The sequence below is a fragment of the Sinohyriopsis cumingii genome, chromosome 6, assembly GCF_028554795.1.
Source record: "Sinohyriopsis cumingii isolate HCF-2022 chromosome 6, ASM2855479v2, whole genome shotgun sequence".
Taxonomy (NCBI): domain Eukaryota; kingdom Metazoa; phylum Mollusca; class Bivalvia; order Unionida; family Unionidae; genus Sinohyriopsis; species Sinohyriopsis cumingii.
Window position 1 is genome coordinate 139,979,001 of NC_142966.1, and position 16,315 is coordinate 139,995,315.

The 16,315-nt window shown below is 35.1% G+C and overlaps 2 protein-coding genes across 2 annotated transcripts in view; one reads left to right on the forward strand and one right to left on the reverse strand.

The window, feature by feature from the left end:
• LOC149798116 (uncharacterized) overlaps window positions 1-11,155 on the forward strand; it is a 131,297-nt gene extending 120,142 nt beyond the window's left edge. The window contains exons 28-34 of the mRNA XM_089960843.1: window positions 375-513; window positions 3,326-3,399; window positions 3,957-4,094; window positions 7,534-7,674; window positions 8,444-8,595; window positions 9,508-9,643; window positions 9,941-11,155. Coding sequence (XP_089816969.1) covers window positions 375-513; window positions 3,326-3,399; window positions 3,957-4,094; window positions 7,534-7,674; window positions 8,444-8,595; window positions 9,508-9,643; window positions 9,941-10,021 — 861 coding nt within the window. The 3' untranslated portion in view covers window positions 10,022-11,155. The remainder of the gene's footprint in view (window positions 1-374; window positions 514-3,325; window positions 3,400-3,956; window positions 4,095-7,533; window positions 7,675-8,443; window positions 8,596-9,507; window positions 9,644-9,940) is intronic.
• Window positions 11,156-13,659: 2,504 nt separating this feature from the next.
• On the reverse strand, window positions 13,660-14,235 carry LOC149798117 (heat shock 70 kDa protein 12A-like). The gene has a single exon (XM_089960844.1). It carries the CDS (start codon window positions 14,233-14,235, stop codon window positions 13,660-13,662), a length of 576 nt encoding a protein of 191 aa, XP_089816970.1.
• Window positions 14,236-16,315: the final 2,080 nt, after the last annotated feature.

Genomic DNA, 16,315 nt, shown 5'->3' on the forward strand with positions numbered 1-16,315 from the left:
ATCCAAATATGTAAGAGCTGATGAAGCCATATTCAGTTGCATTAAAAGCATTGGACATATATTATGTTCTTGGGTCATGTCATTAACGTATTGACCTTAAACCTATTAACATTAAAACACGCAAGCGCCTTTGCTTTCTTTATAGTCACTAAATTTCCTTATTTTTTTCTTTTTTTGGGGGGTACATTCCGTGATTCCAGTTACTTATTTAATAACAGAGTCTGCTCAGGTACTGATGGCTACAAATATGTTAGTTCCGTTTAGTGACTACCCTGTTATCACCATCATGTACTTTTGGCTAATTTTATTGTTCTTGTTCTTGTTCTTGTTCTTCTTCTTCTTCTTCTTCTTATTATTATTATTATTATAAACAGCATTTGTCAAAGGAGGATGAAAGCCTGCGACAAAGACACAACAATCTGGAAGACTATGCCAAAGAACCAGAAGATGATTTCGCTGATGCTACACTTTCCGAAAATAGAAAGAAAAACCGATTCGATCATATTGTCCCTGGTAATTGAAGATATGAAATAATGTATTATTTTCAGAATTTGATTTTTTGCCTTATCTTTCTTTTAAATGACATTTTACAAAATTGTAACATCTTGGATTTTTATCCTTTGTCTTATAACACTTCTTGCTTACATTTATTTTGCAGGGTTTATCTTCGTAATGTTTGTGTGCACTTCATCAGGTTAGAGTTTTAGAGTTTTTACTTTCAATTGGTACCAAATAACCATTATATTGCTCACTTGCCATTAAACGCTAGTTCATACATGTATGCATACTTAAATACATACATACATACATACATACATACATACATACATACATACATACGATGTCATACTCTGAGCATCATGATTATTTAATCATTTGCTTTATTTGTGAGTTAACATTCATGGATATCAAAGATACTATATTTTATTGGATTTATTATATTTTGATTAATACTAAAATATAGTTTATGGCAGGTATGTGCAACCTACAGTCCATGTGTGGCATCCATTCTGCAGCCTGGTTTTATCGAACCATCGAGGAGTTCTCCAAATATCAATGAAAACAGCCTACACATTTATAAATTTTCCTCTAACTTTCGTTGATTGTTTATTTTTCTGTCTTAATTGACGTATTAAGCTAGTTAGATCCCTTGTAATTTTTATAAGTTTAAATTCCTGTTTACCCTGTTTGTATCTACATTCAGGCAGCTTTTCCCACTCTGAGCAAGTAGTCTGACCAGCAGTATAGGCATTCATAGCTGTAAATTTTGAACCAATCGATAAGTATCGAACTGGCGTTACTGTGTGGAACATTGGCTACCATGTGGCACATTATAATGCTTGTGATTGCGTTCAAAGCAGCTGAGGTGGCATCATTCAAGAAGAGGAAAGTAGCAAGAGACCGCTTTGTACTTCAGGAAGAGGACTGATGATTACCCTTTTGATCATGCAGAAGGCAATTCTTGTTTGTTTTTATCCGACTGTTTTTGTTTTTAAAATGAACATAGCCTGAAAAGGAACTATAATTCCAGGCAGGCCAGATATTACTATTTCAAAGACCATGAGAGAAACATAAAACAAATATGACAATGTGGCTGGTTGGCAAAACATGCTTGTTCACAGAAGGAATAATGAAACTGATAACATTGTGTGAGAAAGCTCCATTGTCGGTGAAAAGTCGTAAAGCACTCTAAGTCATAATCCAATGGAGACTTTGTCAAAGAATGTCTCAGTGCTTTGCTGATAAATGTGAGGACTTTTACAGAAATAGGTCGGTCTGTTTGGAGTATATGACGGAATATCTGATTACAGAACATTAAGCCTACAAAATGTGGGTCACAATCTGAATGGCTGATTACAGACCAAAATTAGCCTACAAAATGTGCGTCACAATCTGAATGGCTGATTACAGAACATTAAGCCTACAAAATTTGGGTGACAATCAGAATGGCTGATTACAGAACGTTACGTCTACAAAATGTGTGTCACAATCAGAATGGCTAATTAGAGAACATTAAGCCTACAAAATTTGGGTCACAATCAGAATGGCTGATTACAGAACGTTACGCCTATAAAATGTGTGTCACAATTTGAATGGCTGATTACAGAACATTAAGCCTACAAAATGTGCGTCACAGTCTGAAGCTTCTTCCCTTGCTCTAAGCTAGAATGGCGATGCCAGCAATACGGTGCAGCTGGATATTTTTGTCCAAGGGGGCGATGGTAGATTCATTTGTACAGATAAATGGATGCCATGTAGCCATTGAAAGGTATTCCATGGGGAGAGGCCAACTTAGTCTCATGATAGTTACAAATGGAGGAAAACGATATTTTATGTTGTTCAATATAATATTTTTGTTCCAGCTTAGATTCCATTTCTGTAGGAAAATTAACTGAATTTAAGTTGGTTTGCCCAAGAACTTAAATTACTCTGTTTATAGGGTATCATAATGGAATCGTTTCTCGGGTATGTTGACATGAAGATTGTACACGCAGTAATTGTTATTTTTGTCAATTCATATAATCCTACGGCTATTGTACGAGCTATTTATATCAATTGTATGGACGTAAGGATATTGTACAAGCTATTTATGTCAATTATATGGCTGTAAGGCTATTGTACTAGCTATTTAAGTCAACTGCATGACAGTAATGCTATAGTATGTGCTATTTATGTCAATTGTTTGGCCGTAAGGATATTGTATGTGTTATTTATGTCAATTGTATGGCCATAAGGCTATTGTATGAGCTATTTATGTCGATTGTATGGCTGTAAGGCTATTATATGTACTATTTATGTCCATTGTATGGCCGTAAGGCTATTGTATGTGCTATTTATGTCAATTATGTGGCCGTAATGCTATTGTACGAGCTATTTATGTCACTTATATGGCCGTAAGGTTATTGTATGTGCTATTTATATACATTCCTTTAGACCTTAGGCTATTCGCACGTTCTTTTTTCTTTGTTTTGGGCTGGTAATGGTTTAAAGAAATAATATAAATGCAACTATACCGTGGATAACACTTATAGCTTTAGTAATGAGAGCATTCTATGTCTATGAAGTTTAAATGGACTTAAGAGTGCGTGATATCTTTAGTATGCGTGAGTGCGTGATATCTTTAGAGTGCGTGATATCTTAGAATGCGACAGGTACTTCTTCACATACATTTGATGCAAAGTACTCGTTGCTGTCCGCGTGCCAGAGTTTACAATTTTGCATTGATCAATGGATCTCATGGATTATGTAGATATTGTTTAAATGTAATAATTGCATACCGTGAACAAAAATGAAACATTATACAATCTATATTATTTCATTTCAGCTTCTAGATACCGTCATATACTGTTGAAGTATAAAGCAAGCGATACCGACTACATCAATGGTGTCATAGTGCCGGTAATGAGTTTAAAATTTTTCAAAAAACACGTTTTAGATTTGCTTTCCTTTTTAATTTGTAATCACAATGAAGATAAATACAAAACTGACTCATGTTTTTCCGGCCTGCTGGTGTATATAACACAAAGAAACATTATGACAGCTGAAATTACAGTAAAATTCATAATCTACTCTTAGCATCTCTGAGTTGCTTGCAAATATATATCTTGTGGTGCATTTTAAATATGACAGTTTGAGCGAAGTATATCTTTCATCTAGACCATATACATAATGTTGTTTCTGAACTTACTTGAACATCTTTCTTACGTTGACTATAACAGCCAACCGAATTTAATATTCTTTAAAACAGTGTAAAATTAGATTATTGAATATGTTGACTTTGGCATAACTCAGATTGCTGAAATGTGTCTAAACACATAATTCCAATTATTTTTTTTTGCATAGTTTCTACTCATTAAATACATTTATAGAACAGATCCAGTGGAAGGTCAACACAATATATGTCACTTTTGGCCGGCTTGTTTGTTCATGGTTTCTTACTTCACATTTTCCGACAGTCCCACAAAAGCAAGAACGCTTTCTTGCTGACACAGACGCCATTACCAAATACCGTGGAAGACTTCTTGAGACTGGTTATTGACAACCAAGTGCACACCATAGTTATGTTTGACGACGAAATAACAACAGAAGAACGAGTAAGCTTATTTTGTGCAAATAAAATTATTTGAAGCAATCTTGAAAAGTTAGCGTTGTATTGCTTTTATGAATAATGTATTATGACCTGAAGTTTAGGGAAAGAGTTAAAAAAAATACATACTAAAAATAACAATATACATATATATATATATATATATATATATATATATATATATATATATATATATATATATATATATATATATATATATATATATATATTACGAATAATAATAATAATAACAATGAGGACTTTGTATAGCGCCTAATCTTTAGAAGCTCTAAGCGCTTTACAACATTAGACAACACCTATAAGATAAAAAACATATATAATATTATGATTACAAGCGCAAACACCATGAAATGAGAAAACATAAAAAGCATGCTGAGAATATGTAAGGTAGGAAACATTATTAGGTCTTTAAGTTTGTTCTTGCAGTCGAAATAAGTAAGTTTTGAGAGCCCTGTTGAATGTAATCACTGTGTCTTTGTGACTAAGTTCAGTGGACAATTCATTCGACGTTGCTGGGCCCTGGTATGCAAAAGAACGGCGTCCATATGACTTTGTTTTCATAGTGGGAATAATGAGTATACGATTTTCACAAGAGGAGCGTAAGTATCTTGCTGGTGTATACACATGGGTGAGGTCGGATAGGTATGTTGGACTAGAGTCCGACAGTGAAACGTAGCACAGAGAACACATTTTGTGTTTGATTCTGGATCGAATGGATAGCCAGTGTAGGGTACAGAGCAGCAGGGAGGTGTGCTCTGATCGTGGTACTCTAAGTATGATCCGAGCAGCTGTGTTTTGAAGTTTTTTTAAGATTTTGGAGTAGATATTGAGATGAACAAGACAGAATTGAATTTCAAAAGTCCAGTCTTGAAAATACTAATGGACACACAAGTGTTTTAGTGGCATCAACTGAAAGATATTTGCGAAAAGAACTGATGCGTCTCAGCTCAAGATATGCAGCCTTGCATATGTTCATGACATGTTGGTGCAATGTGACAGTACTGTCCAGAGTAACACCTAGGTTTCATACTGATTGTGTGGATTTAATGTTGGTGTTGCTGATATATGTTGCTTGAGGTAAAGGATGTGAATGAAAAAGTCTTTGTGTTTTTATCATCATTCCTCTGCAGCTTATTACATGCCATACATGATTTCACATCAGAAATGCACCTCTCTACACCTTGTATGGTAACATCAACTTCTGTTGGGTGGCTAGATTTCTATATTTGGGTGTCATCAGCGTACAATTGGTGAGACACTGGATGACGATCTATGAAACGCGAGAGCGACTGAGTGTATAAAATGAAGAGAAGAGGTCCAAGACAGACCCCTGTGGAACACCACAACATAGATCAACTGGGCTGGATTGTATTCCATTTGCAAACACAAGTTGTGTCCTGTTGACCACGTAGGACACGAACCACAGTAAGGCTGTATCATGAACGCCAAATACATACGGGAGATGGTGAAGTAATATATCATGGTCTATTGTGTCAAATGCTGCAGACAAATCAAGGATGGTGAGGACTGTAATTGTTCCGCATCCAAAGCAGAGATAATGTCATTAACTACTTTTAAAAGTGTATTTTCAGTACTGTGGCAAGGGCGATATGCAGATTGTACATTGCTAAAATCACTGTTGGAATTCAGATGAGATACAAGCTGGGATAGAACAACCTTTTCTAAGAGTTTTGATATGAATGGGATATTAAAAACTGGGCAGTAGTTCTTTAAATCGTTATGGTCTAGTGTTGGTTTCTTCAGCAGAGGCTTTACAATGTCAGTTTTGAAAAATGACGGGAATTCCCCGGTTCAGAAAGATATTATTAACATCATTTAGTGACTGCAATACTGGATCTAAACACTCAAGCAGCAGTGATGTTGGATCAAGTTCACATGACTTTGGTGCACTCTTCATCAGGATTGTACGTACGAAATCCATAGAGACAGGTTCAAATGCTGCTAATGGTTGCCGCTCAAATTCTGTATCCCATCTATATGGTGACGACGAGTCAGTTTGAATTGTGGTGTCAAGCTTATCTCTAATGGTTCGTACTTTGTCACGTAAGAAAATTTCAAACATATCCGGAAGGTCGACTGGAGATAAGGTAGTTGGAAGTGGTGTATATTTGTTCTTTGACATTAGCTTGTTAGTAATCTCGAAGAGTTCTTTGCAGCTGGAACATTCCATGATCTTAGTAGTGTATTGGGCTGATTTCGCTGCATGGACTATATTTGTGACATTCGTCTTAGCGGCTTCATAGATTTGCTTATGAATAGTGAGTCTGGTGGAAAGCCAAAGCCTCTCAGCTTTACGGTGGTCTCTTTTAGAAGTGCGAAGCTGGTCCCTAACACTGCTATACCATGGAGAACACTTTTGAATTGATACTCTGCACTTGGTAGCTGGGGCATGTTTGTCGAGCAATGAACGCAAGGAGTTATCGAGTTGTTCTGCTGTAGGAGGAAGCAAGTTGTTAGGTTTGCTTGGATGTCATGCATTAGTTTGGTTCTATTTATCATACGGAGGTTTCTCTTAGTAGCAGATAAAGTTGGAGGGTTAGGGACTGATACGTCAAGATGGCATATAATGCAGAGGTGATCTGATGCAAGTTCATGGGATACCAGAGAGGACCGTAAAATGTTATCATCAGGTCTATGAAGAATCTAGTCTACAATGTGACCATGTTTATGGGTGGGTTGCTTAATTGACTTACTGAGGCTGAAAACATTAATCGACTCTATGAGTCTTGATGTGTTTGGGTTTCCGGGACAGTCAAAGTGAAAGTTGAAATCTCCAAGAATAATCAGATTGCCACTTACAGGACTTCCATACTCCAGGAGATTCGGAAACTGCTCCAAAAAGAGAGATTCAGTCAGCTTGTATTTTCTACTAGGAGGAGGGCGGTATAGGCGGAAAAAATGGATTGACCTTTGCTCCAGTGTGAGTGTGGTTTGGACTAATTCAAACGATGTGTGGTCGAAATTGAATGTTGTGGTGTGGTTAAGACGTTTGATCATGGAGTTCTTTGTGATTACAGCAATTCCACCTCCGCGAGAGTTACGGGGGAAAGACTTGACGGAGTAACCAGTGGGTGTTAGATCCGCACACTTGGGCTCATCGCCTGATGCTTTTAGCCATGTTTTTGTCAGGAAAAAGACGTCAATATTCTGGTCGTTGATAAAATTAAGCATTTTTTTGCGCTTTTCTGGTGGTCCGATTGATTGGGCATTGAATAATGCAATACTCAGAGGTATCTCTTGGATAGCTGACACGAAGGTTGACGAATTAATAGGGTTTTGAATTAGGTTATCTAAATTAATAGTTTCATCATTATGAGGTTCTATGCATTTCCACGCATTCTTTAACATTTTCCGTACAATGCACTCAAGGAAAATGGTCTCTTGAATCTATGTTACTTTACTAGGTATCTGTATTTCAGGTGGGGATGTATTGGCCAATGACAGGTGATCACGCTACCTATGGACAATTTGAAGTCGATGTAGAATGCACAGGTCATACGGACATATATAAATACCGATTACTTAAGCTTACCCATTTGCACACGGTAGGTTTTATAAACCTGTAACCTGTACGTGTATGTATATGTATGTATGTATGTATGTATGTATGTATGTATGTATGTATGTGTGTGTGATGTACATTTGATAACTATTCATATATACTTCAGTCTTATAGGTGCAGTATTAATGCTAACATTTCCATTGCATGCTCATTTGGGCGTCGATATATGTCTCTATGTAAGTATGTATATGTGTATGTTAAATATGTATGTGTATATATATATATATATATATATATATATATATATATATATATATATATATATATATATATATATATATATATATATATATATGTATGTATGTATGAGGAAACCTACGTTTGTTTTTGGACTGGTAAATGCATCATCAATTTATCTTCACAATTAAGTCGATTTAGACGATACATAACATTTTTAGACTTCGTCACTACTATGAAAAATATTGTTTTACATTAGGTCATGGACACATTTCAGATTTTGCACCAGGAGATAAGGTACCAAATGACTATAATTCAGTGACTAGTGTGTGTTGTGTACCTTGTTCTAAATGTATTATTCTCGTTCTGTTGGATATTATTATTATTATTATTATTATTATTATTATTATTCTACTACTACTAATACTACTAATACTACTAGTACTAATAATACTATTGTCAAGGCAATCAAAAGCTCAGTCTCTGGTCCCAGATCACGGTTAACACGGGTAATATATCATCATGATTAATAACTAGTAAAATTAGTATTTTGAAATCAGTAAATTATTTTGCAGGGTGAAGTGTTAATAGTCAAGCAATTTATTTGTACATTCTGGAAACAAAGTGACAGCACACCTCCAAACTGTGCCCAATTTTTGACATTTCTGGAGGCAATAGAAAACTGGCAGCAGAAAAATAAGTCTACTCCCACAGCAGTACATTGTCTGTAAGCATTACTATACATACATTTATTAGACTACATTCACATTTGTTAAATGCTAACTTAATGTCATAACGTTATTTATCACACTGTTGCATAACAATAGGTTCACACAGCAACATTGTCGACTGACAAGCAGCCTATGCAATTTTCTGATTATCAGTATCCCAAAGTTGTGTTAATTCCATAAGAAATTTTGAAGAAAAGAAACTCCGTAAATAACATTGTTAACATTCATTGCGGGCAGTTTATTGCCTAATAATAATTAAAGTTGTTGAATAAATTTACATTTATTAAACATTCATGTAAGATTTTCTGTTTATTTTATATTAATCAACAACTGCATGATCCAAATGGAAGCGAATATTTCTTGCCATATCGTAGATAATGAGTTTTATACAATCAATTAAAATAGTGTTCAAAACACTGGAATCATAAAGTGCAGCCAATGCAGTGGTACTATTGGATTATATTTATCGGATGCTGACTCCATTATAAGGCGACTTCGCCTTATCACGGCATAATTTTATGACTTATATGGACAGACTTATTGCGAAGGAACATTGCATCTTATTCATGTATTGCTGATTTACTGCTGATGTGGAACACGTAATTTTATTTTGCCTTCGTTGGCATTGTGTGGAAATAGTTTTAAGTTCGGAGTCTTCAGAGGCACTCAAAATAGTTGTAATATGTTTACACGCAAAGAATTATATACGACCACCAGTCCTCGAGGAATACACAGATTTGTACTATATTCAACTTTCATAACTGCCAAGCTATTGCTATAAGTGGCTATATGTTCTGAAAGAGGTAACAATTAATATTACCTAACATTAGTTATATTTTGCAGACAAATTTTAAAAGAGAAATTTGAAAGAATTATAACATTTGTTCTTGTACTGTGTTTCTGTTAAGCAATGGAGCAGAAAGAAGTGGATTGTTTTGTGTCGTGTCAACGATCCTTGAACGACTGAAAATCGACAGCGAAGTTGCTGTATCCTCTGTGATCAGACAGATGCGAATACGAAGGCCTCAGATCGTACCAAACTACGTAAGGCATCACATGTACACCTAGTATTACATTACGTTTTAATATGCGTTGAATAAAATGGAAGAATGAAGTTTTATATGTTTTTGACGCAATTTTATTCTTTTTATTTTGCTCGCACTTCAGCATTTTCCAGTAGTTCAATAAATTCGTCATTTTTACATATACCTTGTTCAAAACCTTCGCCACAGTTGTATAATTAATTATTAAATGTATCGCTTACGAAAGACGAAAATAATAATTATTGTAAAAACAATAAATGAAATAAAAGGCATTATAACTTTATTTGTATGCTTCCAGGAACAATTCAAGTTCTGCCACGATGTCGTTGCAGAGTTCCTCAGTCACTTCGAAACCTATTCAAATTTTAAGGACATCTAACTGAGCAGACACATCTAAGGATATTTTTACTTTTGCTTATTGGAATGGTAACCATGATCGGAAATACACACAATGACATTCGTTGACACTGCAGAGTTCCTGGATAAATCTTATGAACGAAATGAACAGTTACATCATTTTATGAGAGAAACTATGATATATGTATTCACTTTCGTGAAGATAGCATTTACATTCATGTGTGACTTTAACCAACAATTGTTTATTTTCCTATAGACGTTTTGGAATGTGGTAAAGATTATTGTTTCCTCGTCCGGAGAAAAGAATAAAATGTGTGTGTGTATGTGTGTGTGTTTGAACAGTATTGAAAATAAGAGATCAAAGGCAATATGAAGAGAACGTAGTGTCTGAGCACAATCCGAGCACAATAAGAAAAATAGATACAAATTTAAAGCTAGAAATAGTCTGCATGCAATGATGCAGCCCTCGTTGTACTCATTATCAGTTTTACATAAACAAACAAATGTGAGGATTTTGCGTGCAGAGGTGGCTATGTGATTTTATTTTGCTTTCGTTGGTTATTTTACTTCATTATTCGGAAGATAAACCAGTTATGAAAACATGCACCCAATGAACCTTTGCAGATCCATTTGCCGTCATTTCACTGGATTGACGTTTTCTGGCCAATAACGCGTATGTACAGATTTTTCTTAGCGATAACTACTAAAAACACAAATACTTTAACATGAAAGGTATGATAAAGAAAGTATTTCTTTCATGAAACAACGAAATAAATGGGAAGGAACAGAACAGAATAATAAACATATAAATTTGCGAAACGGCTATTTCATCTTTTTATGAGAAAGGTTAATAAACACAAAAGTTTCTGATATAACTCTGTGACCTTCTATGGTATATATTCTTTAGATTTAAGAAAACATCAAGAACAAACAGGAAGTTTAAGCGGTGTTTCGTATCTTGTCGACTTTTTGAATAATATAGCCTAGAATGTTTGGGTATTTTTTTGTTTGAAAGAATTTACAAAGTATCGTTCCTTGTACTTTACACATATACACATGTTTTGAATGTGCCTTCACACATTAAAAAATTATTTTCCTCCAAATTCATTGCTCTGCTATTTGTAGACTATATAGAGATATATTTTTAATTAAAATAGTTCAGAATAGAAATGGAAGTGGTTTGTTGAATTTAAACTGCTAGCAGCTCTGACATTTACTGTTAGCTTTCCCTTTAATAGGACACTGTAGATACAATAGTAGGAAAAATTTTCGTATCTGTGTGACAATACCTTTGGCAGAAAGTAGTGATAGATCTTAAGGTTTTGCTTTAAAAAAAATTGTTTTAGATGATGCCACTTCTTGCTATGGCAGGCGTGATATACAACGTTTGCCTATCAGTATACAACTGTTACCTGTATAAGAATACTATAATTAAGCTTTACTTGAGTACCGCAGCTGATGTTTCTACACATACTTAAGAAAGTATCTTTAAGTTAATGCCACAGACGTTGCCCCATTGTAGCCGACACAGAAATATATAGTATATCCGCGAAATAACCCTTAGGCATAAAGTAATTTTATGCTAAGATTTCAATTGAACATAAAGAGTGGTGTATCTTTGTGTCCAGAACTTATCACAAAATCTTAAAGTTGATGTTGCCTGCTTCGTCTCCTCTGGTTGTGATATAAGCGACATAAGAAGGGTAAAACGGCGACGGATATCCAGCCGGCCAGCTTAGACACACAAATACACACATGCAAACAAACGTAAGGTTCAATGAAAGAGGGGATTCTTGCTACTAATTTGAACGGATAGTTTGTCACTCGACACAAAAGTCTCTAAAACGAAATAATACATCTCAGATAAGTAAATTCGATATTTTATAGAAAAAACAAGTTCTGTAGTTGTCCTTGTTCTAATACCTTAACACATATATGAAGACTGTACTACGAGTTCATTTAAGAGGGGGAAGTAGTATATAAAAAAGACAGAAGAGTAATGATCATTACTTGTAACATTCTTTTAAAAACTAAGTAATTCTCTGACGTCAAACATAAAACAAATCTGCGTTAGTAGAGCGATACATAACCTGTCATAACCAATCTTAATTAAAAAATGTAAATATACATTAAAAGATTTACTTTTCTTTGCCAGATTTAAAAATAGCAACGTTGCCAAAATCTAGATCTTATTGTACTGTGTAAACGATTACGCCTGCTTTTAAGATGGGGATCAAGTGCCTTAACTCCTAACTGACGGGATTCAATGCTAGATATTAATCTCAATCCAAGCCCCATTGATAAATATAAATGTGATCATTTGAAACGGATGCCCATCCAGAGTGCTTTAAATCCCCTTCACACAAACGTGAAATCAAGTATCTTGCTGTATTTTTTGTAGGCATGCCCGGTTTCACTTCTGATGCAGGTATAACCAACCAGGTTCTTTGTTTATTTTTCATCACATGATAGGCTATACATGGTGGCCAGTATATTCGATGGAGGAAGAAACCGGGAAGACCCGAGTAGAACTACTGATCCACGGGGAGCGACTAGTAAAAGAACAACTGATCAACGGGAAGCGACTAGAAAGCTTTCTCACATACCCACTTTGGTCGAGCAGAGACTTGGATCCAAACTCACATAGATGAGATGTGGGTGATCTGTAAAAGCGAGTGCCTTAGACCACTCTGCCACCCTTTGCCCGTTACAAAATGGCAGACAAGGGTAACACAATGTTTGGAGATTCTAATAAGGAGGTTAACTGTAATATTAGTCCTACAATGCCTAATAAAATTGTTGCTTTACTGGAAATAGGGAATACAGACCATCAGTAACTCCTCTAAATGGATATGTGTTCAACTCAAACTCATTCAAAGTTTCATTAACCTAAACCCAAAGACCAAGTAGTTGAAACTCAACCGCTCAGTTTGAGTTAGAGTCGAGCATCAGTAACTTCAAGTAGAATTACATTTATAATTTCTGTAACAGATTTGGTTAAGTTCAGTTCTGTACTATTTCGGACATCATACTATTTCATATGTATCTCGACACTCCCCAATTTTGAGCCCCAACCCTAAGTTTGAATCTCTTTGGTTTCAAGGGCAAATGCCAGGTGTGTGTGTGTGGATGTGTGTGTGTTGCGATGATATTTCCAAATTTGAAGAAGAAAAAAGCTAGAAAATGTTGGTGTTGATCCTGGTGTGGATAAGGAGAACGACAATTTATTCAACAAGTAATGTTGTACACTATACTTACAGAGTAGTGGATTTAATCAATCCCAACACCACATGTCAATTTCATTTTATATGTTTAGTCCCAAATAGAAAATGTTGGTTATTTCAAGCCGTGTCAACAAACGTATACAGTCCTAAAGGAAGAAAACAAAATATGGATCTGGCACTGGCACTTCGTGGCAACCTTTTGCGGTAAAAGTATACTCAAACACCTGTTGTTATTGTGCACCATATTTTTGTTTCGAATACTGTATTTAATCTGAGTCATATGGTAAGCTGCTACAATCCACACCTATATTTTTAAACAATGCAAGCAAAAATTTTTGAATTTCCCGTACAAAGGAATTATCTTTAAACTTAAACAGGAAAATAATCGATGAAGCAGCAGATAACTTTAGTGACATATATGATCTCGTCCCATTCCTCATTCCAGAAAATCGAAGAAGGCCTTGGTAACGTTTCCCGTTTTTTCTTTCGTTTCCTCCACTTCTAATTCTGTACCTCCAAAAATCAATCTGACAAAAACTCTCCCCTTTGAACAGCATTGTTCAGCAGGATCGACATTTATTTTGCCGAAAAGTGTACAACCATCCTCATCAATGAATTTGGGGTTTATCTTTTTCGATCTGTAAACCACTATCCTCACGTAATATTGTTCTTCCTTACTAGGCTTGTAAGTCTCCCCGCCTGCCTTGGAGCCAACTGAGAGTTCTTGCCCTATGTCCACGTGCTTGCTAAAAATATCTCTACACACTATTTTGTCATTAGTGTCTAAGTAAACCTTCTCAGGTGGATCATCAGGTGTTGCATTTCGTATCATTTTGATACCATATGTATGTTTCCTGACTCTTGAAGAAATGATCTTCGGCTGGTGGCCACAAATGACAGCCCCTTTCAGGACAGCGAGTCCGGCCTCATTTGGAATGACGACTCTTATCTGTGAGAAATTTGCTTGTATCTTGCGACGTAACATTGGAGACTCAGAGAAACCACCGACCATTAATATTGTTAATACGCCAGTGAGTTCCGGTTGAGTTAATAAATTCTTTAGATGACCCACGATTGCGTCACATGTGTTTTGGAAGAAGGACTTCATGAGTCCTTGTTCCACACGCATATTGTCTCCGGCAAATACGAGTTTTCCCTGCAAGTCTTTGCGCTCAGCCACAACTTCTCAGAAAGTCCGTCCATGGTCATCTTGGAAAACTTCATGCAATGTCATTGGGATCTTCACAGTGACGTTTTGGTCTAGTTCGGGAGATACAGTTCTCTTCTTCACTTCAAACTCGCGAAGAAGATCCATGTAATCATTGTGCTTTTGATAAACATTTTAAAACACTGCAGTTTCTTTATATTCCGCCCTTAATCAGTTTTGTTATATAAACTTTGCAAGCCTATTCATTGTAAGTGTTACATTTGTCAAATGAGTAACCTGAAGCAGTGCAGAAACAACGAACGTGTTATATTGCTCCCAATAAGTCAGACTTTATAACCACTTGCAAAGATAAGTTCATCAAAATGTTCCCACATTATACGTGTGCATGTCTGTCTGTCTATATTTGTGTGTGTTTTGTCTTGACTGTGAATGGCGAGATGTACATATCACTTTTCTGTGGGCGATGACGGTGGCAGAATCAATACTGTTATATCTCCTACATCAGTTGACCTATTGCAATGAAACTATAGTAATCTATTTTTACAAACCTGAAGTATTTTTCCCTATATGACAAGGGTTCTTGTCACGGATACAAAGGCAACATCGGTTGCAACAACGTAAGATTCTGTGCTAAAAGTTTGGAAAGAATATCAGTTGCTATTGTTATGTATATTTAATTTGCATTATTTGTTAGTTTTTAAAATTTGTTTTCTATTTCATTAAATGATATGAATAATTTAATTTTGGACTTGACCATGTTCGACATCAAGATCATTTTCTATTTGACATGAATCATTGACTTTTTAAAAAAAAATGTTTTGGAAACAACTATTACATAACTATTATTTTCACTATGGTTAACTATTAGGATTATTCTCTTGCACTGAGTCAAGGACATTGCGTTTACTCTGTTATTTATTATAATTTTAGTAATAGACATTCTAATTATAGCTAAAACTTTATCTTGTAAACATTTGGAACTTACCAGAATTAATTTTTCCATTAGGTAGTAGTTTAATTTTTTTAAATTAAAAATGATGTTGTGATCTGAAGTCAAGTAGGGAATTATATAATCTTGTTTTTGTAGAAGGTATTCATTCAACCTCTAAGATCTTGTGGCAGAATCATTTTGTGTCCAGTATTTCATTTTAGGCTGGAATTTATTTATTTAAATTTTTGAATCACTGGAAATGCAAAGTGCTCATCATCTAAAATTATAGGCTTGGAAAGAGACATTAACTAGGAATTCTAGTGAAATTCAAATTAGGATACACTCTAAGTTTGTATTTTTGCGATACAACAAAAGACTGTTAGCACATCACCACGACAAAGGCTACCACAGGCACATCAATACTTTCAGCGTTGGATTTATTTTGGATTACCACTAAAGTTATACAGAACGTATATTATTAGGACCTGTGTTATTAATTCTAGGATTTTTTTTTTTTTTTTTTTTGCAATACCGAAAGCTCCTTTTTACATTTTCACTCTCTCTCTCTCTCTCTCTCTCTCTCTTCGATAGGATATCAATTTATATGAAATTTAGATTATTATTTGTATCTGCATAGCTAATTCTAATTGAAAATACATCTGTGTGGTGTTTGAATTCTTGAGTGGTAATCATTATAATTGGTACATATGAAAACGGTGAATGTGACCTGTCAAACTTGGCTTAATAAAGAAAATTATTCTGTAGTTGTTAAGTTTGTAAAGTTTTCACTGACAGGTATATTGTTATAATCATTTGAAAACTATCTGTCTTGTGTGTAACAGAGGGTATATTGTGCATGTTACCTAACGTTATATGAAACCATATTTTCTTTTTTCCACAAAGTTCTGCGTTTGAATCTCTTTTTTCTCTTCACACAACTGACATTACCATGAAAATGAGTCTTTTGTGTACAACCACACAACCTTTTGCTTA

Coding starts and splice junctions, on each gene's coding strand:
- LOC149798117 (XM_089960844.1), bottom strand. CDS start 14,235: ATGGTCGGTGGTTTCTCTGAGTCTCCAATGTTACGTCGCAAGATACAA.